Genomic DNA, 22,422 nt, shown 5'->3' with positions numbered 1-22,422 from the left:
CATCACAAAAAGAAATTCAGTCAATCTATACATGTTCAAGTTTTATTACAAAGTATGATGGGCAGAAAATACGGTACTTCTTATACAGGAGGCTGAAACAGAATGAAAGGGTGAAAATTAGGTTTAATGTACTTAGGAAACAAGAAATAAAGTCATAGATATAACACTCCACTTTCAGGTGCCTTTGAAGTAGACTTCAATGGAGATTCCCCATCGTCATTTCACAGCACAGTGTTAAAATTTTATTATAAGCCCTGTGTACAATAAGTCCTGTGAAAATATTAATAAAAGAAAAATGGTTACAGTACAGTTCTGCAAGGGGCTGCTTCCTCTCCACCTGACCATGGGATGCCACAAAACCTACAGTATAGAGGAAAAGTTTAAATATGTAACAAGAAAGTAGATTCAGACATATAGGCTAAAGGGCACAGAAATGGATCAGAGCTTAACATTTCAGAGAGCAAGAAGTGTCCATTTTCTACATAGAGGTTTATACAATCATGCTACAAATTCACACTGAGGGCTGAGGGGAGGGAAAGTCACTGGCAAAAGAGGTCATAAAATACACAGGAACCAAAGCGAGTGAGTCATACTCAACTAAACCAATTCAAAGCTGCAGTGCAACCATTTTCGTAACACACTGTATACCACAATCAACCCAAGGTGAGAACATTTCTTTTAAATAGTAGATATCACAAGTTCATATTCACTGGGTTGTCCCAGAGGTGGGTACCTATAGTTTTCCTACGCAGACTGTCAACATGTTTCTTCTCGAGTTCAAACTTTCTTTAGCTTATTTGTTTCTGGTTGGATATACCGGTCCAAGCCTCTTTGGGAAGGCACCTGCATGTTTCCATGTTTAAAAACTGACATCCAGAAAGTAGCCTGAGAGGACCTGGTCCATCCCATCTGGCCACACATTTGACTTTGACCATTAGCAGCAATGACAACTGTGGGAGGAGGAGAGGGTGCAGGGGGGTGAGGTGGGCAAGGCTCTGCAACATGAGACACTCTCAGTAACTGACCCAGCCAGGGCCTGGCCCAGGGTTCACAGTGACGGTTCAGCTCAGCTCTCTTCCTGGGAAAACCCAACCTAAGTGCCAAGCATGACCCTCCTTCCTCGTCCTGGAGTGCAGATAGTAAAGGAAAAGGCTTCTGCTTCAATGGTCTCCCCTACCCCAAGCCAGGCAGTCCAAGGGGCTGCCATATTCTCAAAGTGGAGAAGGTGGAGGGAAAACAGTACTGGGCTGCCCCTCCTATTCTTGGTAAACCCTGCAGCTCCTACATGTCCTTACAGCCTAGGAATCCAAGGCCCAGGTTGCAGTAGGGAGAAGGTTCTACAGTGGAAAGGCAAAAGGAAGAGAAAAGAGAAAAAGGAGGGGTGAAAGTCTGCATGACTGTTTACAACCTCTGCTTCTGCTTTGTACAAACCTACAACCAAGAAGAACCTGGTGTGGAATAGCATGGGACTCTCAACAGCTGTAGGCTTTTACCACCAAACCACCCATGGCTGCCCTGCTGAAGGGAAGGGTTCCCTCTGCCCTGAGCTATCATCCTGTCCCCACAGGGACCCAGCATCATGGGTGCCCCCAGAATGGTCTAGAAAGGCTGACCCAGGCTGAGGACATGGTCTCACTCCACAGCCACACAACAGTCTGAATGCTTCCCCACCTCAGACCTTCGTGCCCTCTAATATCTCTTACTTTGATCTAAAGAAAACACCACTGATTTTCTCCTGCCTCTTCAATATCCTAAAATTTCAGTCATAACTATAATCAAAACTTTGTAGGATTCTGAATTCTTTGTATTTCTTCCTGAATCTCAGCCATTTCTCTGAGAGCTGATCCAAGTTCTGGTAAGAAGTTCTCACCTAGTTATCACATATCTTTCCTCTTCAAGTTCTAACCTTGCAGGCTAGCTTCTCCCTGAAAACAGAGGTTTCAATCTCCAGAATGTAAAAACTCAAGTGCTTGAATCACTGTATGGACTTGACCCATTCTCTAGCTCCCTGGTGGCAGAGATCTGAGGCCTCATTTGTTCGGCACCTCCACCCTTCCTCAGAGCAGACCAAGGAAGCACAGACAGCTTTGGCCCAGCCTGCCAAGAGCAAAGGGGCCATCACGAACTGAGCTAGAGCCCACGTGGCCCTTCTGGTAAGGTGCTAGCAGCTGCTCCTCTCACACTCGGGGAGAACACATCCAGCACCTTTCATTCAGTCTCACTGGCTGCAATTTGAGAATCTCAACAAATTAAACAGACTTGCTTTAGAAACTACAACAGATCTGTGCTTCCTAGAGCACAGCTGGCTAAGGGGCTTTCTAAATCCTGAGACTACAGAAATCCCCTCCCCAGCCATGGGTCATCTGACCTACAGTGTAAAGGGAGGGTGACAGCCAGGACATCAAAAGACCAGCCACTGTGAGTGGGTGTGTGTGTGTTGGCTTAGGAAGGTGAGGAGTCTAACCTGGGACGTCAGGAGGAGGACTGTACCGCAGGCCTAAGGAAGGACAACAGGCCTGGGAGTCCACAGAGCAAGGAAAAAAAACACTTAAAAGTTGTTGATGTCCAGAGTAAATACCTACTTTTTCCAAACAGATTCTAGCTATTATTATTAACTAATTTTTTTTTGAGTTGTTTTTGAGTTCTAGTTGACAAATCTTACCACTCAGCCCAGGCTTAAGTGCAGATCAGGAAAAAAATCTTAACTCAGAACTCAGTGGAGGTCAGCTCTGCCCCAGAAGGACCACCCCTTCCACCTCTCCTACTTCCATTTCAGACCCTTCCCCACAGGGAGGAACTGATGGCCTCCTAGAGCAAGCAGCCACCAACTCAGACTTGCTGCCCGTGAGAGAAGGATCCAGTAACCATTATCAAGCACAGTGAACAGCGGAGGAGGGTTCTGACCAAGAATTGCTCATTTTATGTCTTTCAAACGATGTAGTACAAATCTGGTGGTGAACGAAGAGAGTCTACCTCAAGCACATGGCCAGCCAAAGAGCCCCCAGATCAGAACCACAAAGTAAAAAGGTACAAAGGGAAATAGCCTGACTAAAAAAGGAGGCTTTTCCTTTGGGAGAAGCCCCTGTGTAGTAAAAGCAAAGAGCTATGACTTTTGACATACAACCATGTCTACTTCTGAAAAGGAAGACTCAACCAAAAAGAGTTTAAGGGCACCAAAGAATGAGCTGCTTTATTTCTCAAGCAGGTGAGAGCCTAAGTGGACAAAACCATCAGCCATAAGGCCTGCTATCTCCTAATTTCAGATGAGCAACACAAAGTTTCTTAAAAACCTTCAGGCACTAGGCACAGCATGAGGAACCTGGCCAACTCTCCCCCAGAGCATGTCCCAAACTCTGCCTGGCCCAAGTACTCATCTGACACTGGAATCACACACAAGCCCCTCCATGGAACACATTCATGTAACGGAAAGACACCTGCAGCCTGTAAGTCAACACAGACAGGTACAGCCTACAAGTCCAATACTGCTCAGAACCTAAACTTGGGGGAGGGGAGAGGTTGACAGGTATGGGTAGAGCTCTTAACTGGCTGACCCTGGGGTCTATAATTCTTTTTAGCTATCTAGTCACTTATGGCCTGGGGTCGCCACATGAGAGCTGTCAGTCCCCACACTCTGCAGGTCTTGTTCAGGGTCAGAAGCATGGACTGTATGACTCCCAAGAAGACCCCTCACCTCAGACAGAGCACCCAATCCAAAAAGCGGCCAATATTCTGCCAGGCACAGTAAACTCAACCAACAGAAATACCAAAATTCAGCTCAGAGATCATTCTTGCCTATCATTCAAGACACGAAATAGAACAGCCGGGGGCTTATATTTGGAGGGAAAAACAGACTCTGAAACTATGTACTGAAAATATGTTCTTAAGTTCAGCTTCCTGAAACTATTCCCCTCAAGTCAGGCACCCCAAGTAGCCTATCTATGTCAGCTCTACCACGTTCCCAGTGGGCACCAGTGGGGCTGGACAGTGGCACTTCAGGGTGTAACAGAAGGCTTCCTATGTCTCACTGCGAGCCCAGAATGCCCTCAAGAAGAGCCAGGCTGAGAAAAGGTGTGATGAGTCAGCAGACTTCAGAGCACCAAGGTGGTTTTGGGACTCCCGGTTAGGTACGTACTACTCAGGCAGTGACTCAAGAAGGCAAACTGCTCATGGGGTCAGGGGCCCAGTACCTGCTCCAGGCACTGAGGGAAGAGAGGAAGGTACAAAGAGGGAGAACTATAAAACAAAGGAAGAAACCAGAAAGAGTAAAGTTCTTTTCATAAAAAAATTAGCCTGATAAAAAATATACAAAGTTGAAGTTTGTTAAAGATCTTGATACTAGGAGGAGAGACAACTTCAAATTGGTATTTGTTCCCACGTAAACGTAAGTGCTAACACGAACATGGAAGGGGACAAGACACAGGCTACTGCCTTGGGCAGCAAACAGACGGAGACATCTGGGGCAGATGAATACAAACATAGCCAGTGCTTGACTGCTCATTAACATGACAACTAACAAACAAATATACAGAAATTTTTAATTGAGGAAACCAAAGGAGAAGAGGAAAGGAGAGAAAATCTTAAAACTCAGCCCTGGGCTGAGGAGGCGCCACACAGCACTGAGTCTGGCACAGAGAGCGATGGGTAACTGAACTGGCCAGGAACTCCTAGAGCAGCTTCTGGTAACAGAGGGTGCAAAGCAATGAAAGACATACTGGCCACTGGAAACATGTTTCTTCTTACTTTGGGGGTGGGGCAGAGGCGGGAAGCACACAAGCCCCTGCCTCGTGGGCACGGTGCCACTGACACTACACTCTGAGTATCTCCAGGCAGTTGTTGTAGCAGATGGCAATCCAGTCGGGCTGAGTCGATGCCCACTGCACATTGTTGATCTCTCCTTCGGCTGTGTAGGCCAGGATAGGGTCCTCGATGGCCCGGGGCATTTGCTGGATGTCCCAGATGAGAGCCTGATGGTCATCCGCTAGAGACAAAGAAAACCAGCAAGCAAGGTCACAACTCAACCAATGGAGATGACGATCCCTGCATTTGGGGAGTGAGTCACAGTTCACAAGCATTTGCTCACCAAAGCCCCTGTGAGGGAGGTTTTATTTTAAGCCCCAATTTTATAGATGAGGAAACTGAGATTCAGAAACATTAAGGCACCTGCCCCAAACCACACAGCTCTGCCACTGGTGAGTGGCAGAGCCAGAACTCAAACCTAGGCCTTGACTCCATGTCCCATTCAGATGTCCCTGGACTCCATCCACTGCACCAGAGTTAGGATGTCAGAAGGGGACTTAGATGGGCACCTCTCATCTGGGTCAGCCATCAGGAGAGGACAAATGGGATACCAAACATGTCATTTTCAGCCACTTAAAATATTTTGAGTGGTTAGAAATCCTTCTCTGATAATTTAATATAATGTGAACTTTTTTCCTGTTTCAGGGACATTTATTCTTCAATAAGATGTACAGAAGACTGACATAAAGTACTGTGTGGACACGTGCTACTACAAGGCCATGGGAAACACCAGAAAGATGGTAATCACCTTAAAAAAAATCATATATACATAAGCATGGAAAAATGACTAGAAGGACAGATAATCAAACAAGAAAGGTGGTGGTATTAAGATGGTAAGGTTATGTGTTATGTTCACTTTTCTCTAGTTCCTAAGTGATCTATAATGTGGTCATATTACTTTTATTTTTTTAAGAGATGAGGTCTTGTTCTGTCACCCAGGTCAGCTGGAGTGCAGTGGTATGATCATCGCTCACTGTAACCTCAAATTCCTGTGCTCAAGTGATCTCTCATCTCAGTTTCCCGAGTCTCTGGGGCTACAGACGCAAGCCACTGTGCCTAGCTATGTAACTTTCACAGTCAAAGCAAATAACTAATTTTTGAGACAGAGTCTTGCTCTGTCACCAAGGCTGGAGTGCAGTCATGTCATTATAGCTCACTACAACCTCAAACTCCTGGGCTCGAGCTATCCTTGTGCCTCAGCCTCCCGAGTAGCTGGGACCATAGGCTGGACTATAGGCACACCACTACACCCAGCTAAGTTTTTAAATTTATGTAGAGACAGAGCCTCAATGTGTTGTTCAGGCTGGTTTCGAACTCCTAGACTCAAGCGATCGTCCTGCCCCGGCCTCCCAAAGCACTGGGATTACAGGCGTTGAGCCACCATGCCTGGCTAAGTTCTTAATTTAAAAAAACAAAAGGCAATGACCTTCAGAGCCACAGTGTTGCCTGATTCCACTATGCGTCTTGATGTGAAAGCTGGTCTTAGATGCACAGGGAATCTGAATAAATTAAACCCTAATAGGCCACATAACCTGGGCAAGGTGCAAGGTCCCCTCCCTAGGAACAATCTATGTCAAAGAGATCTAGGGGATTGTTTTAAACACTCAGCACCTCTAAAGCACTAAACTCCCTTCCTCAATGCTCAACCAAGCACACTGCAGCAACAGCTCTTTCAGTGGAAGGGACTCAAAACAGGTGCAACACACAAAACAACAGCAAGCCAGGCAAAGGCAGCCAGCCAGGAGCAGAAAACGGGCCTCCTACTGGGCCAGTCCTGCTTTCCATGAACAATGGGTGATACTTTTCTTTTTTTCCTTTCCTGCCTTTCCTCACTCCTGGAAAAAATAATGAAGAAGGCAGACCTCAACCTGAGGTAAAGAAGGCAGCAGTGAGCCCCCAACTTCTCCTCAGTGAGAGGAAAAGCTTCATGCCTTTCAAATCAATGCTCAAATATCAGAAAATCACCAAACTACATTGCTTTGGCTCCATAATGAACACAGTTTGTACTCTGGTCTGGGAAACGGTGAAATGAGAACTATAAGTCACATACCACTGACCAGGCAAGGCTCTGTGGGGCCCTTCAATGCATCCAAAGCTCAGGTAGGTTCGTTAGAGTGAAGCCTGAAAGGCCCCAGGGAGATGTCTGTCTTGACCAACCCAAAGATTCTGTTACATCCAAGAGAGATGTCTCTCCTTCCCCACATTCCTGGATCTGAGCTCTCTGTGCCAACCCAGATTTCAGGGGGACAGTAGGAGGCACAGGCCTGTAACTGACACATGACGTAAGTAGTATATGGAAGATGCGCTGATATCCACCAAGGATACAAGATTATCTGGAAATCTGCACTGCTTTAGTGTGGAGAGACTCCATTTAGTTACTTTATGTAAATCTCTCAAAACTGCCCTTGGAAAATATTAAAAGTAAAGATTACAATTCTAAGGAGCTAGGAGTGGCAGAGTCCCCACCCCTGGCCTCATTACTTTCTCCCCACCACGGTTACCTGCAGTGCAGATGTGGCAAGATGAATGTGGGGCCCAAGCAATGCCATTGACACATGCTCGGTGGTTATTTAACCTGGCAACAGGTGTGCAGGGAACTCGGACATCCAGAATCACCACCTGCAGAAATAACAAGTAAAAGGTCCAGGAGCTTCAGAGTTTCACAGAAAAAACAAACAAAAAACACTACACACACAAAAATTTTTAAGCATAACTTTTTAATTTGTGGATTTAAAAAAAATATTAAAGAGAGGATGTCTTTAAGATTGAGGGAAAAGAAAACAAAGGACACAGGTAGTTTATGGTCTGTATCTTGAGCAACACCGAGCCTTTAGACTGATGGGGAAGGGGAGAAATAGGGGTGGGTAACTTGAGTTTGGATAATCCACCAAATCCCAGCAGGTGCAGGTGATAAGAATTCTGTGCATCTCAGCTGAACAGAATGAGCCCCACCACGGCAGAATCTGAGGTACTAGAGCTTTACCAAACCAAGGTTAACTGCTGTATCATTTCTATCCACAATTCACCACTTTTATCAAGTAAAAGATTACAGAGAGAGCTGCCATTTCAATGGTCTGTTTGCTAAAGCTGCATCAATCTGTCCAGATTACAGAAGCGGAAAACTGATTGTTTTTTTCACTTAGCACCAAAAGCACATACGATTTGCTTTACTGTTTAGATACTACTTTTCTTGGCTCCAACTCTCCAAGTATTAAAAGTTCTTAACACATAGTCCTTGTTCTAGATCAGGCTTTCTCAATCTCATCACTATTGACATTTTGGGTAGGACAAGACTCTGTTGGGAGGCTGTCCTGTGCACTATGGGATGGTTAGCAGCCTCCCTGGTCTCTACTCACTAGATGCTGGTTGGACCACCTGCCTCCCCTTGAGTTATGACAATCAAAAATATCTCCAGACATTTCCAAAGATCTCCTGGGGGCAAAACTGCCACCAGCTGAGAACCACCCTTCTAGATATACTAAGCAGTGCTGGAGTTAAGCGGCAGGGCCTATGTCAGCTTGAGCAGGGTACTCACCTCCATTCCATCCATGGCCATGGTAGCCAGATAGTTAGGGTCCTGCTTGTTCCAGCAGAGGCGAAGCAGCGGGTGATGCTGTGGGTCTTCGTAAATGATGGTGCTGTGTTCTAGATGGCGGAGGTCAAACATCCGCACCGAGCCATCAGCGCCCACAGAGGCAAACATGTCCCTGCCACCTCCAGCCCGGCTAAATGCAATATCATAGACCTGTTGACGAATAAAGAAGCTTCAGTCAGATTCACATCCATTACATCCTTTTCCCAAAACAGGGAAATCTGCCATGTCCAGTTCATCTAAATTCCAGCTCATGACACAGAAGCAGGTAAATGAAGTCCAAACAGTGTCTGTGAGTACTGGACCTGAGAGCTCTAAATCAGTGGTTTCCCAAAGAGGGAAGATCATTCTGCTATAGAAATTGGCTTGCTTCTTCCCACATTCCTGCTTTCCAAGTCTTCTTCCTCCAACCCCTGTAATAAAACAAAAGGCACATACCCTGCCGACCAATAGAGGAGTGGCTATCTTCTGTCACACTACAAGAATACGACATTTCCTGAGCCTTGGTGGCTGTCACTTGTGCACAGAGGCAGGTCCATGACCACATTAAGGCCAAGATCATCAATCTGAGAGGTAGAAGCAGCCAAGCTGATTCTACTGTGAAACCGGGACCTGAGACTCACTTCCAAGAATGATTCATAGGAGGCTTGGGTGTTCCTATATTCACAAATAGGTTTAAGTAGCACTCTTTTATCCTAGGACATGTTGTTTCTTCTCCTAGTTGGTATGTACCCATAAATGAATGAATCAATTTAGGTTTGAATCACTGTTTCCTGCATTTATTATTTGCTGTAAACGTTCCACATCACTAATGTCTATGAGAAAACAGAGGCAGAGAGCAATGGAGAGCTTCAGAGAGAGAGAGGGACAAAGAGCCAGAGCTAGATAAGTGGAAAGAAAGACACAAACAGAAAACAACTGCCAAATAAAACCCATCTTCTGGGGTCAAGAATAATGACAGCTGACTTCTGGGGACCCATGAGTGGAACTTCTCCCTAAATACTACAGCTCCAGCCTTCCTGAGGTTCTGCCTACTGAGAGACACCGCCAAGTCAGCTTCCATTTCTAGTCAACCTCATAAATTCCTTTTTCTCTGGCTGACTATGAATAAGTTATGCTTCTCTTTCTATGACAGGCATTAGAAGTAGTTCAAAAGGGACTGGGCCAGTCATCAATAAGGAGGCACCCGGACCTGATAGATCAAGGCTTTGTCTAGGACTGTCCAGCTACTTTAAGGCAGAGGCATATTTATTGTTATGTGTATCCCACAATGCTGGCTCTTGGTAACCTTCAGGGACAGAGAATCTACAGGTGCCCATGGAGAGTGTGGCCAAGTGCATAAAGCTCTCTCAGTTTTAAGTGACTGCTCCTTCACCTGTGCTCCAGCAGTGTGGTTCATCAGAAATGAAGGGAAGGTGACAACTCCCAAGTGTACTAAACCTCCTCTACTCTGATCTGCCAGGTAGCAATGAGAGCCTCTCGCACAACTCTTTTCTTAAAGAGACGCAGACTGAGAAAAATCAAAGGTGCTGGGAGATGTGATTATTTCTATAAAGCCACCATCTTTGGGTTCATTCGTTCAAGGCCAGGACACTGCTCCAGGCCTGTCTGCTGCTAAGATCCATTCCTGGCCCTTCTCCCTGTTCTCTGTATCACAAGAAAACTAATTCACAGAGGCTGATTTGGCAGGGTCCCAGGTCTGCTGGCTGCTTCCGGCTGGTTCAGCCATGGGAGGCCCTGGAAGGAAACTGGATAGTGGGAGGCAGGGAGAAACTAAGGTATTTCTCCTCCCCTCTCTCTGTTCCCAGAAGCATCTCTGCCAGGTAACCCTGCCTCCTTCCTTGGCCCCTCCAGCTCACAGGCAGTAGAAGCTTCCTGCTGCTCCTATTCTCTAGATTACCTCACTGCTACCTACATGGCCTCTCAGCTTTGCCATCATCTCTAGAAGCAATCCCTGGATTAAACCTCCTCAGTTTAAATACTTAAGAGTAGTCCCCACTCTCTGGGTTGGACCTCACAGAGAATAGTAGGCTAAGTTGTCACGTAACTAAAATGTAGCAACCTGTTCCACTTGATGCCAAGAGGGTTTCCAGAAGTTCCTTACTGGTCCTCTCTGCAGGACAAACTCTTCATCCGACCCTTGGTTTAGCAACAGTCAAGTCCAGGGGTCTTGTAACAAATCTCACCCTTAGGAGTATACAAAGCCAAAGAACAACCCCTTACTAAGAATGATAACCTAGCCACCACCCTCTTATTCTGTTAAAAACCTCAAGTTTCTGACCTATGGTCAAGGCATTCTTTTTATCTGTACAGATATTCATACCCCTAGCTGTGCAGGGTAAGATAGAAAAGAAAAGGAAACACTACCTACAGGAAATCAGAGTACCAGCATCACGCAATGGCTCTAGAAAGAAAAGATTTATGACCATGTTCTAAAATCACCTAGAATGCTTTGCTTAAACCACAGTCACAAATAGCTCTCCTCAGCTTTTCCAATAAAGAAGAAACATCACCATGAAAGTAAAATATATTCAACTGCAAATAGTAATAAAAGTATAAAGACTAAGTGAACATATTAGAATTTCATAAAACATTTTTAGAGAAAAACTGTTAATTAGGTTTGTCCATCAGGAAATTTACTCTCTTCTTGTCTCCCTTCCCCCTCCAAAAGCTAATATGTTTCGAGGTAAGTGTTACGCTACAATTATTTTTTATTCAAATCAGTCCCCAGTTTGTCTGTAAGAGACTTCATTATTTTAAAAAAAAGCAACCTCTGGCATGAAAAGAAAAATCATAGATTACAGAATGTCAATTACATCAGTTAAAAAATGCATTACTTTACAACAGTGTTGTTTTCCACTGTTTTGGCACATTACTATTTTCAATTCAGAAAAGAAGATGTCAGATTTATATTTTTCTATGTAATTTGCAGAACAGTGAGAGAACTGCCTGACCTCTCACACTGAAGGCACAGCAAGCATCTGAGGAAAGAAGAAAATGAAAAGCATCATTACCTCTTTGTCATGGGCGATCAGTTGGGTCTTCACATGGCCAGACACAAGATTCACTCGCCCCAATACCTGCCCTGTCTCCAGCCCCCAGATGGTGCAAGTTGTATCAATGCTTGAGGTGCCTGCAAACAACCAGTGCAAGTCAGTGGCTGAGGAGTGAGGTTCCTATGCAAGCTTCCCTCCTGTGCCTGCTCATCTGCTCAGCCCAGGGAACAAGTGGCCATAAACACTTCCTGAGCACGGGTGGCAGGTACCAGGAAAGCCACAAAGAGAGTCAAGTACTCAATCTTCACCTTAGGACCTCAGATTCCAGAGGACAGACAGATTCCAGATTGAGATTCAGACTCCAGAAAGACAAGATATAGACACATGGAAAGCTCAACTCCATATAAAGAATTAATAAACATTCCATACTTAGCCTATTTTCCACTTGGCCCTGTTCTAGGATAATGCATGTACCTCAAAAGCCCCTGGTCAAAAAACTGGCCCAGTGTTATAGCTGAGAAAATGCTTCTTTAAGCTGGAATACACACTCCCTAGCTCTCTTACCTAAAAGATAAGGATCCACCTCATTCCAGTCAAAGGAGGTCAGTGGAGCACAGAAATCAGAGTTCTTGTTATTGTTTAGCAAACATTCCAGCCTGGTCTCTGTTTCACCAACCTGAAGGAATAATAATTTTAAAAATCAGCCAGTCTTATCCTCCTAAAAAGTCTTAAAAGCTCTGTTTAGACAATATCTTAGTAAATATAAGACATAAGGGAAAAACATTTTTATCATAAAGAATAATAAACCCAGAGGAATTCCCTGAATGTACTTCTTTCCAAATTTTCTCCTCTGCCCAGCTTTGCTTTCTGAATTTCCATCCCACATCTTTCTAGAGGAGAGTCTTCTCACCCTTGATGGGCACCATGCCCCCAGGCCCCAGGCGACACCCCTGACAAAGAGCTCAGCTGAGAGGAGAGGGGAGGCTCTAAGATCCACTCACACACTTCATTAGATCTAATGGCTTGGTATTTTGTTTAATTCACTCAAAAATATCTTGGTTGTAAACAGAATATTAGGTCCCAAGTATCCCCACCTCCACCGACAGCTGTCATCGTCACATCAGGTTAACTGAGCCTCAGGTTTCCAGGGCTGACTGCAGCCAGCAGCAAGACTGAAGATCTGCTGAGCCGAACGAGGTCAGTCCAGAGAAGCATCACTTGCTTCTCCCACGCTGCAATGACACTCATCGCCTCTAACCCAGTCTGTTCTCTGTGACTCCACACTGCTAACAGCTGATACTGAGAAAGCCATTTGCCTGGCTGCTCATCAAGCATCTGCTTACCCTCCACACGCGGAGATAGTCACCACTTGTCGCCAGTAGGTCTGGATAGACGCCTTTTGTGTCAGGGATCCACATGAGCTTTGTGGTAGGATACGGGTGGTCAAAAGTATTTCGGCAAATAAACTCCGAACTCTCCTCATCTAAACCAACAAGCTGAACCTGTAACACACCAAAGTTGAGCCACATAAGCATTTGTTTTTCTGAAGCTATATGGCTTGTTCCACCATTTTCTTTCAGAGTTTTTTGAGGAACAAAAATTTAAATTTTGATAACATCTTGTCATTTCTTTTCCTTTCTAAGCTCATGCGTTTTGTTTCCCAGCTAAGAAATCTTTGCCTAACCCCAGGTCACAAATATCTTCTCCTGTTTTCTTCTAAAAGTTTTCTAGTTTTAGGCTTCATATTTAGGCTTATGAGCCATTTCAAGTTAAATTTTTTATATGATACAAGGTATAAATTAAGTTTTGCTTTTCACATATGAATGTCTGATTGTCCCAGTATCATTTGCCAAAAAGACTATCCTTTTTCCTTTGAATTATCTTGACCCCTTTATTGAAAATCAGTTGACCATATATATGTTCATCTATTTCTGGGCTCTATTTTGTTCCATTGATCTATCTGCCCATTTGTTTGCCAGTATCTCACTGTCTTGATTATAGTAGCTTTCTAGTAAGTCCTGAAATCAGGTAGCATGAGTTCTCCAACTCTGTTCTTTTTCAAAATCGTTTTGCTATTCTATACTTTTGCTTTTTCATGTACCTTTTACAATCAGCTTGTCAAATTCTACAAAACCCCTGCTGAGATTCTGATTGAGATTGTGTTGAATCTATAGATCAGTCTGGGAAGAACTGCCGTCTTAACAATACTGAGTCTTCCAACCCATAAACATAGCATATTTCTCCTTTTGTTTAGTCTTTCTTTACTATCTTTCATCAATGTTTTGAAGTTTTCGGTGTACAGGTCTTGCAATTCTTTCATTAACTTTATTCCTAAGTAATTTTTATGCTATTATAAATGGAATTGGTTTTTAAATTCTATTTCCAGTTATTCACTGTTACTACATATATATATATTTTTTGTACATTGATATTGGATCTTGTAACTTTGCCACATTAGTTATTAGTTTTGGTAGCTTTTTGCATGCTCTTAAGGATTTTTCCTTGTATATTTATAGATCGTGTTATCCATGTCTAACTTTTAAGAATCCATATGATGGCTAAATCTAGATATTCATCTATGGAGCACCCACAGACTTTCAAAAATCATTTGTTAGGGAAGATAGCATATAAAGATGTAAACGAACACAAAACCCAGAGCCATAAAACACTTAAGATAGCAGTAAAAGTGATGTCACAAGATAATACATGATTAGCTGCTTATATATAACAGACAATAACCGATAAAAGTTCAAAGGAAAAAGCAGTAATTCAAACTAGGAGAGTGAGGAAAAGTGGAATTAGGATCTGAGCAGTCTTCAAAGGTGTATGGGAAGGATCTGGATAGGCAACAGGAAAGGAAAGGCACCCCTGGCAGGTGGAATAGAAGGAGCACAGGCACAACAGTGGCAAACTAAACGGCCCACTTGATGGCGGCAAGCAAATCTGATTGAGAGAAGTACGTGAGAGAGCAGTGGAGACGTGGCTGAGAAGGTGTGCTGAAGGAAGACTGGAGAGCCCGAAAGCAGCCTAAGGAAGGAGGTGGGCTTCCCCCATGAAGGTGTCTGAGAAGACAGTGGTATGGTTATGAGGCCTTTGAGGACAACACACCTGATAATGCTGGGCGGGACAGACTGGTTCAGGGAAGAGGCTGGAGGCAGGGACCCCAGAGGGGAACAGGAGGAAAGGCCAACTGCCTATGGTCACTGATAGTGAGAATGGAAGGGATAACCAGGGATGGCCACAGGAGGGACTGTGACCAAATTAACAGTTCTTACAGGGAACTAAACAGTTAGCATTCTGACCTTTGCAGAAAATAATATGTAAAGAAGGAAGATTGTAGATGAAACGGGATATTTGGCATCAGCTTTGGTGGGGGAGAAAGAAAAACAGAGGAGGGGCTAAATTCTTGGGCACATTGGGCAGAATAAATAAGCCTCTGATACAGATTGTAAGCTAGATATTTCATTCACATATTCATTCAATAAATATTTACTGGGTAGCTACTAAGTGCCAGGCACTGTTCTAAGTGCTGGGGACACGGCAGCAAGCACAAAACCCAAAATCTCTCTCTCTAACCCTTCACTAGCTCCACCCAAGGGGGGATAACTACTGAAGTGACTGGCTGAAGCCTGAGACAGGCATGCGCGCCTAACCACGTCAGACATGCCCCATAGCTCTCTTGCTCTGGCTCATTCTGCTCCTACATGGATAGGCAAACAGGCCTCCTCAGAATGGGTCTGGCCACCCTCCACTCCAGCTTCTCTGAACCTACAGCTGGGTGGGGGAGGTCAGGTTGGGTCTGTCCTTGAATTAGAGGAGGAAAAGCAGAAAGTCTCACTGAGGCTTCAAGGCCAAGCTGCATATTTCCCACTTAGTTTACCAGGGAGCAACACACATTAGAAGTGCTTGCTCACTTACTAATAGAACAATGCTAGGTTTCTCCTTTGGCTATTATTATTTGTATATAATTTCCTTGATAAGAAGACTCCAATGGAAAAGGGAGTTAGTGGTAGAATTTACACACCTTAGTTCTACCTGAACCCCTTACCATTATGTCCTCTATCATTTTCTTGCTCAGACTTACAAGTTCTATTTATTTTGATGATCTTTCAATTAGATTTATTTTATCCTTTAAATATACTTTTAGATTTAAGAGGATTATAAAGTGTACCACCATTGTATAAAATCAAATAAAACATAGGTAGACATATTTTAAAAGTTGGTGTTTTTTTTGTTTCTTTGTGTTTGAGACAAGATCTCACTATGACCAAGCTGGTCTCAAACTCCTAGGCTCAAGTGATCCTCTTGCCACAGCCTCCCCAATAGCTGGGATAACAGGCGGGAACCGCTGCATCCAGCAAAAAAAAGTTAATAACTCCCCTATATGCCACCCCCAAGATATCACATTATTAATTTGGTACATGTTGCTTCTACACTATTCTATATGGTCAAACATACATATACAGAAGTGTGAAGTTTTCCCTCAACTTTTAGAAAAATGGGATACTATAGCCAAGGCTATGAATCTTAACAAAATAATGGGCATCCCTCAGGTCAATACATAGATCCAACTCATTCTTTTGTACCTTATTACATGGCTCAATGATTCCCCCAGTGTTGTATATTGTTTCCCTTTCTTGCCATTACTTTTTATTTATTTTTTTTGAGACAGGGTCTCACTCTGCACTCTGTTGCCCTCTGGCTGGAGTGCAGTGGCATCAACATTGCTCACTGCAATCACCAACTCCTCAGCTCAAAGCTATCTTCTCACCTCAGCCTCACCAGTAGCTAGGATGATAGGCACACACCACCATGCCTGGTTAATTTTAAAACATTTTTTGTAGAGACAAGGTCTTGTTATGCCTTAAATTCCCCTGCTGACAGGTTTGCCAGAGACTAGTGCAACAATGCAATATTCTAAATATCAAAAATACTGATGTGGGCCAGGCGCGGTGGCTCATGCCTGTAATCCTAGCACTCTGGGAGGCCGAGGTGGGAGGATCCTCTGAGCTCAGGAGTTCGAGACCAGCCGTAGCAAGAAGGAGACCCTAGTCTCTACTAAAAATAGAAAGAAATTAGCTGGACAAATAAAAATATATAGAAAAATTAGCCGGACATGGTGGCGCATGTCTGTAGTCCCTCCCAGCTACTCGGGAGGCTGAGGCAGGAGGATTGCTTGAGCCCAGGAGTTTGAGGCTGCTGTGAGCTAGGCTGACACCACGGCACTCTAGCCTGGGCAACACAGTGAGACTCTGTCTCAAAAAAAAAAAAAAATACTGATGTGTACTAAAACATGTTTTCTTTATTGCTGCCAATATTACAACTGCTAACAAAGGCTATAGAAGGTTTCCAAGTGTCATCACTGTGCCTAAGACGCATGTGTTAATATATCCGTTCAATACATATTTGTTGAATTAATGAGCAAACAAATGAGAATCCTGAAGGGCTACCACAAACACTGAGAAATGAAAAATTATATGCCAGAGTCAAAATAATTATGTACCAAATATATACAGTAACTGCATTAAAAATAGCAGAGGAATCAACACAGGCTGACAAAGCAAGCATTCATCTCCTGTATGTTTCAAGTACAAGATACCCAGACTCACTACTAGGATTCTTCAAAAATGATAAGATATACCTACAGTCTCTCTCCTTAGAACCTCAAAAATGCTCTCTAAATGCTAAATCTTAGTGCACAAGGAGTCGGTTAGTTAAATATTAGGACAAAATAAATTCCAATCACCCTGCCTATTTTATTCAAAACCAATCCCAGAACATGCACCTAAGTGGGATAGAAACCCAGGACCTGCTCCCTATCTTCTCCCAATAAAAGAAGGGAAATAAATACTACCTACCTAAAACCACAGACGCTGTCAACTCAGGAGAAATGCCAACCTCCCATATCTGAGTTACTGTGGGTAAGCCAGGTAGAACAAGAGAAAATGGGTTTAAACTAGCACATAGTACTACCTGGAGTCTGACTACAAGAAGCTGCTAGACCGCAAAATGGGTTGGGTTGAAAGGGATCAGGGCATTTTTCCTGCTGGGGCTTCAAATGGCAGGGAATGAATATAATGGCCTTTTAAGTTACCTTTCTGGCCAAAAGTCCTGATTCCTCTCTGGAAAATACAAAAGTCAAATTTACCCAACACCCATAATTCTCCTTGATTATATTTAATTACAGGTACAATAATGATAATGATTAAATAATAGCTAACATTTCTATATGACTTACTCCATGCCAGGCGGAGTTCCTAAGTCCATTACATACATTAATTCATTTAATCTATAACAACCTGATAAGGTAAGTGCATTTTTTACTTATTATCCCCATTTTACAGATGAGGAAACTGAGGCACAAGGGATAACTTGTCCAAGGCCACACAAAATTGAGAAGTGGCAGGACTAAGATTTCAACGCAGGCAATCTCAAAGAGGCTATCTGTTAATAGAGCTTTTGCACGGGTGAAACTTTGATGGAAGGGCAGAACCAATGTTTAAGAGCACGCAAATGCAAAAATATTGCATCCCTGCCTCTGGTCAGAGGATGCCAAGGTAACTCCAGGGTGATGTATTTTAGAGTGCCATCTGGACCACTTGTGTCTCAATCACCAGAGTGTCTGTTAACTTCAGAGATGGAGCCCAGGACTGTGCAAGTCCCACAGGGATTCTCATAGGCTAAAATTTAGAGAACCATTGCTTCAGCACCAATCCTGCTATATCCCCCCTGCAGAGACCACAAAAAAATAATGTAAAACACAACAACCAATAAAGGGGCTTTTTATTCCAGGTGTAGTTGATAGAATCTGATTCTTTGCAACAAGTCCCAAATTTATTCACAGGATGGAACAACTGGAAGTCAAGGTCTTGAAATGTTAACAGACTTAATTTCACCAGCCAATTAGGAACAATTTTATGACAGGAAAACATAATTACATTAATACAAAGTTTAAAAAATTATAATCATGTTTTCTTAGTCGATGTCTCCACACTGAAAAAAGATGACCATTTCATGAATGTTAATTTGAATTAATTTATCTTGTCCTCTGCTGGCAATCACTATCCACAGCAAACAGGAACCAGAGGTCCGAAAATCCTAACCAATAATTTTTAAATTCTTCTAAATTATGAAGTCTGCCACCTCATGGCAGGATTTCTCCAAAACTTAGCCTGAGAACTACTGCCCACCTGCCCCTACACGCACATCCTCTACAGCAGGGTTTCTTAACTTGGGTGCATAAACTTTCCTGAATTGACAAATTACATTCATATTCCACTAACCTCTAGCTAAAATTTACTATTTCTTTCAATTACACATAGGGGCAGCTAGCCACAGCAGCATGGATATCTGTGACTTTGTTACCAATAGAAATCATTAACTTTTTTCGCATCATATTGTAGTTGTTAAACATCTTGAAATGCTGCCTACCCTCATCACTACTTCAAAAGTATGGTAATATTTACACCAGATGATGTAATTTAACGAGTTAATCTTAAAGTACATATTACTGTATCAATTTTTTTTGAGAAGGAGTCTTGTTCTGTTGTCCAAGCTACAGTGTAGTGGCGTCATCAGAGCTCACTGCAACCTCCAACTTCTGGGCTCAAGTGATCCTCCTGCCTCAGCCTCCCAAGTAGCTGGGACTACAAGGACAGGCAACAAGGCCTGCCCTATATTACCACTTTTCTAAAAAAAAGTTTTTGATATCTATAGTTCAATGTAATTGGTTCCTTTATAATCCTATGTATTTTATGCATTTGAAAACATAATTATGATAAGGGGTCTCTTGGTATCAGATTACCAAAGGTGTCCATCCATGGCACACACACACACAGAATTTAAAGTCCCTGACTTACAGATAGGTGGAGGCACAAAAGTACTTTTAAGACACTGCATTGCCTACATGATGTCAGTTAAGATAAAGTTAACTGCTATTCTGTTAATATTGGGATTACTAGTTTGCATTTCACTACTAAGACCATACTATCTGTGTGCCTGGCACAAAGAAGGAGCTCCACATAGTTGCTAAATGAAAGGACAAACTTTGGGATAGATTTCCTGCAACGGAGTATTATATTCTACCAGCAACCTAACTGTGGCAGTTTCTCCTTTCTGAGAAATGGGACTACTACTGTTTACGCAAAGACCTTGGAAAAATTTGCAAGAAAAAAACATCAATTTGCATGAAAAGATTCAAGCCCTTTGAAAGACATATTTTATTTTTTTTAATTTTTCACGTGTCCTTAAACAATAGTTCTAGTGGTCTTAATTTACTAACACGTTGTCCACATCAGGACCTTGAATTCCACTGCCAGTTCTGCTGTCCACTATGGGCCATAAGGAAGAAAGAGGCATCAGAGAAAAGGAAATAAAGCTATGTCTTGGCCCAGCAATGGGTGGACATAAAGATCAGCGCGTATTCCCAGGGATTTGTTTGTAAATTGTTTGTGTATGTGTAATCCCTGGGCAATGCAAGTCTATCGCTTTCATTAGTTTCTCAAAGGGGATTCCCAAGAATTAAGACCTACTCTAGAGAAACAGATGTGCTCCTGAAAAACTGTAAACAAACTTAAAATGTTCAAATGTTGTGGGGTTTTTTTTAAACCTTCACACGTAAAACAACCCCTTTCCTACAGCAAACGCTGGTCAGAAATAACAAAACTGGCCTATGCAACACCTCACAGCTAGTCAATAGACCCGAAAGGACCCAACCTTAGACCACCTGGCTTTTTTCCCCCTGCACCTGGCCTGTCACTGAACAGTTTTATTCTTCTTAAATCTGATGCTCATGGCACCAAGCAGGAGTACTCTCTTTAAATATCACTAGCCAAACCTTTCAGGTGCTCTGATCACCATCATTCACAACTTTTACTCCAAATGAATAAAAGGAAGCGATTAAGGGATAAACGAAAGAAAATTCTTGCCATTGACTTACTTATTCAACAGCTTTCAAAAATAAATTTACACTGCAATGCCAGCTTAAAAGCTTCCCCCTACTACCAGTGCTTCTATGAAGAATTCTCAAAAAAAAAAAAAAAATTCTCAAACTGATGAATGTCCAGGAAGACTTACTACTAAAGGTTAAAGACAGCATGAAAGAAGCGAAGAAGATAAGGCCAAGTGTCTTCTTTCTCTATTCTGGAAACAATGGGGGGATCAAGCTACAAGCCAAGATTTCCAAAGAGATTGATTTGCAGAGGACGTATATCTGCAACCAACAGCAATGGCAATCCTGGCAGAAGGGCTGGGGATCCAGGAGTAGCACCTTGGAGTGGGAGAAGGGGGCGGGGAAACCTGTGCAATAAATAGCTCTAGCAGAAAACTAGTGTGGAGTACACGATCACCAATTCAAGCGCCTGCATTTTCCTTCACAGCCATCACTCCCTCTTCCCTCCTCCGCCCCCTAAATGAAGCAATGCGGCAGGAGTGGAGGGAACAGGAGGAATAAGCGGCGTAGCTTTGCGGTGTAAATCCGGTTTTAAAACCTGTTTCCACCACGCAACAGCTGTCTGACCCAAGCAAGTCACAAAACCGTGGCTCAGTTTCCCCATTACACTCCCAACTACACAGGAATGCTACCAAGAATAAATGAGACAAGTGCGAAACCCTACGCACAGGGCCAGACAGAGGAACCCCTCCGTGGCTCTAAGGCAAGTCCGCAGGAGGGTTCTGAGGTCTGGGCTCCGGCCCAGACAGGGCCCTCTCGGGGCCCACTCCCCGCCAGTTGGGTTCCGAGTCCCTGCCCGGCCCACCTTGTTGTTGTACTCCTCCACGAAGCTGCCCAGCGCCAAGCGAAAGCGCTTGTCGGGCCGCACACTCCAGTTCATGGCGTAGACCGTCCAGGGCGCTTCATACTTGTAGATCTCCTTCCGTTTGCCGTGCAGGGACATGGTGGCGGCGGGGCCGCAGAGCGGGCCGGGTCCACAGCGGGCTGAGGCGGGAGGGGCGCGAGTCGCGCGGGGAACCGGGCCTGGGACTCAAGGGTCCGAAGGGAGGCGGGGAGGGGGCGGGCAGGAGCGGCCTAGCCCGGAAGCTGGGCCACAGCAACAAACAACGACGGCTGGGCCCGACCCCCGGTTTCAAACCAGCTTCGGCACCAACAACCACCACCTTCCGTTTGGGATGCGCCCCGCCCTCTCGGAACGGAAGGCACGCGACCCCCGCAGCGGCACCGGCCGTTGGCTGCCTGGCACGTCCTTTCGAAATGGTTCTTTCTCGTCATTGGTTTTTGTGGCCGTAGCGTCTGAAATCTCCTCGCTATTGGTGTAGATGTTTGTCATTCCGACTACTTGCCCCGCCCAACTCCTGGGGGCAGGCGCTTTCGCAGCCCTAAAGGTGATTGGCTGGCCAAGATGTCAGTCAGACAGATAACGGCACAGGATGGGTGAATGGGGGCGTGGGTGGCCGAGAGGGGAGTGCGCGCAGCATCAGGCCTCCAAGTTCTGGGCCAAGTCTCTGAGAGTGAAACCGTCTGTGTCACCTGCGTTGACTTCCCAGCTACCTCTCCACGCTGTCGAGTAAAATTTAAATTCTGGCTTAATGGAAGACTTACTGCATTTCGGGGCACTGAGCCCCGCGGCCTCGCCTCCTGGCTTGCGCCGAACGGGAACCACCTTTCAGCCCCACGCATCGTAAGGCCCCTGTAACGCGGGAGAGGGGCTCTCCCAGTGCCCCCCAGGACAGGCTTCGGATGCACGGATGTGCTCGGGGCCAGGTCAGCTCGGGTCAGGCCGTCCCGCGCCTCCCTGCAGACTGTAGAAATGTTCCCTAATTCCAGAGTTGGTCTTCAGTAGGCTCCGACGCGACCCACTAGTTTTAAGTTTTTGTCGTTCCCATCCTGTCCTTTCCCCGCTGCGATCCGAAGCCCGAAATTTTATCTGCGCCAGTGAGTTTGAAACGGAGAAGGATCTGAGTCCAGGTAACATCTTTATATAATTTAAGTGGTTCCCAATTCTTTGCTTTCATCAAAATTGAAGGAAGTTTGTATTGAGTTGTTGGATGATAACACCATATATAATTTTTAATGATAAATGT

At 44.3% G+C, this 22,422-nt stretch overlaps 1 protein-coding gene across 2 annotated transcripts; it reads right to left on the bottom strand.

Annotated features, from left to right (window-relative positions):
- Window positions 1-28: 28 nt before the first annotated feature.
- DCAF7 (DDB1 and CUL4 associated factor 7) lies at window positions 29-21,532 on the bottom strand. Of its 2 annotated transcripts, XR_006728908.1 has the most exons (8): window positions 21,141-21,532; window positions 12,729-12,887; window positions 11,950-12,061; window positions 11,404-11,522; window positions 8,333-8,542; window positions 7,299-7,416; window positions 4,741-4,978; window positions 29-92 (listed from the first exon to the last, which is right to left on the bottom strand). XR_006728908.1 is itself a non-coding variant. In XM_045525953.1 (7 exons), exons 1-7 carry the CDS (start codon window positions 21,276-21,278, stop codon window positions 4,806-4,808), a joined length of 1,029 nt encoding a protein of 342 aa, XP_045381909.1. In that variant the 5' UTR covers window positions 21,279-21,490; the 3' UTR covers window positions 29-4,805. The 2 variants fall into 2 exon arrangements, 1 of the variants encoding a protein (XP_045381909.1); XM_045525953.1 differs by having other exon boundaries at window positions 29-4,978; window positions 21,141-21,490.
- Between the last annotated feature and the right edge of the window lie 890 nt (window positions 21,533-22,422).

The sequence above is a fragment of the Lemur catta genome, chromosome 15 (assembly GCF_020740605.2).
Source record: "Lemur catta isolate mLemCat1 chromosome 15, mLemCat1.pri, whole genome shotgun sequence".
NCBI classification, from domain to species: domain Eukaryota; kingdom Metazoa; phylum Chordata; class Mammalia; order Primates; family Lemuridae; genus Lemur; species Lemur catta.
Note: the sequence above shows the minus strand (reverse complement) of the source record. Positions and strands in the feature narration are given on the sequence as shown.

What these genes read in the sequence shown, in the direction of transcription:
- DCAF7 (XM_045525953.1), bottom strand. Translation starts at nt 21,278, where the DNA reads ATGTCCCTGCACGGCAAACGGAAGGAGATCTACAAGTATGAAGCGCCC. An exon ending in GGTGGATCCTTATCTTTTAG is followed by an intron (nt 11,523 to 11,949) that starts GTAAGAGAGCTA and finishes GGTTGTTTGCAG; the next exon opens with GCACCTCAAGCATTGATACA. An exon ending in TGATCGCCCATGACAAAGAG is followed by an intron (nt 8,543 to 11,403) that starts GTAATGATGCTT and finishes ATTCGTCAACAG; the next exon opens with GTCTATGATATTGCATTTAG.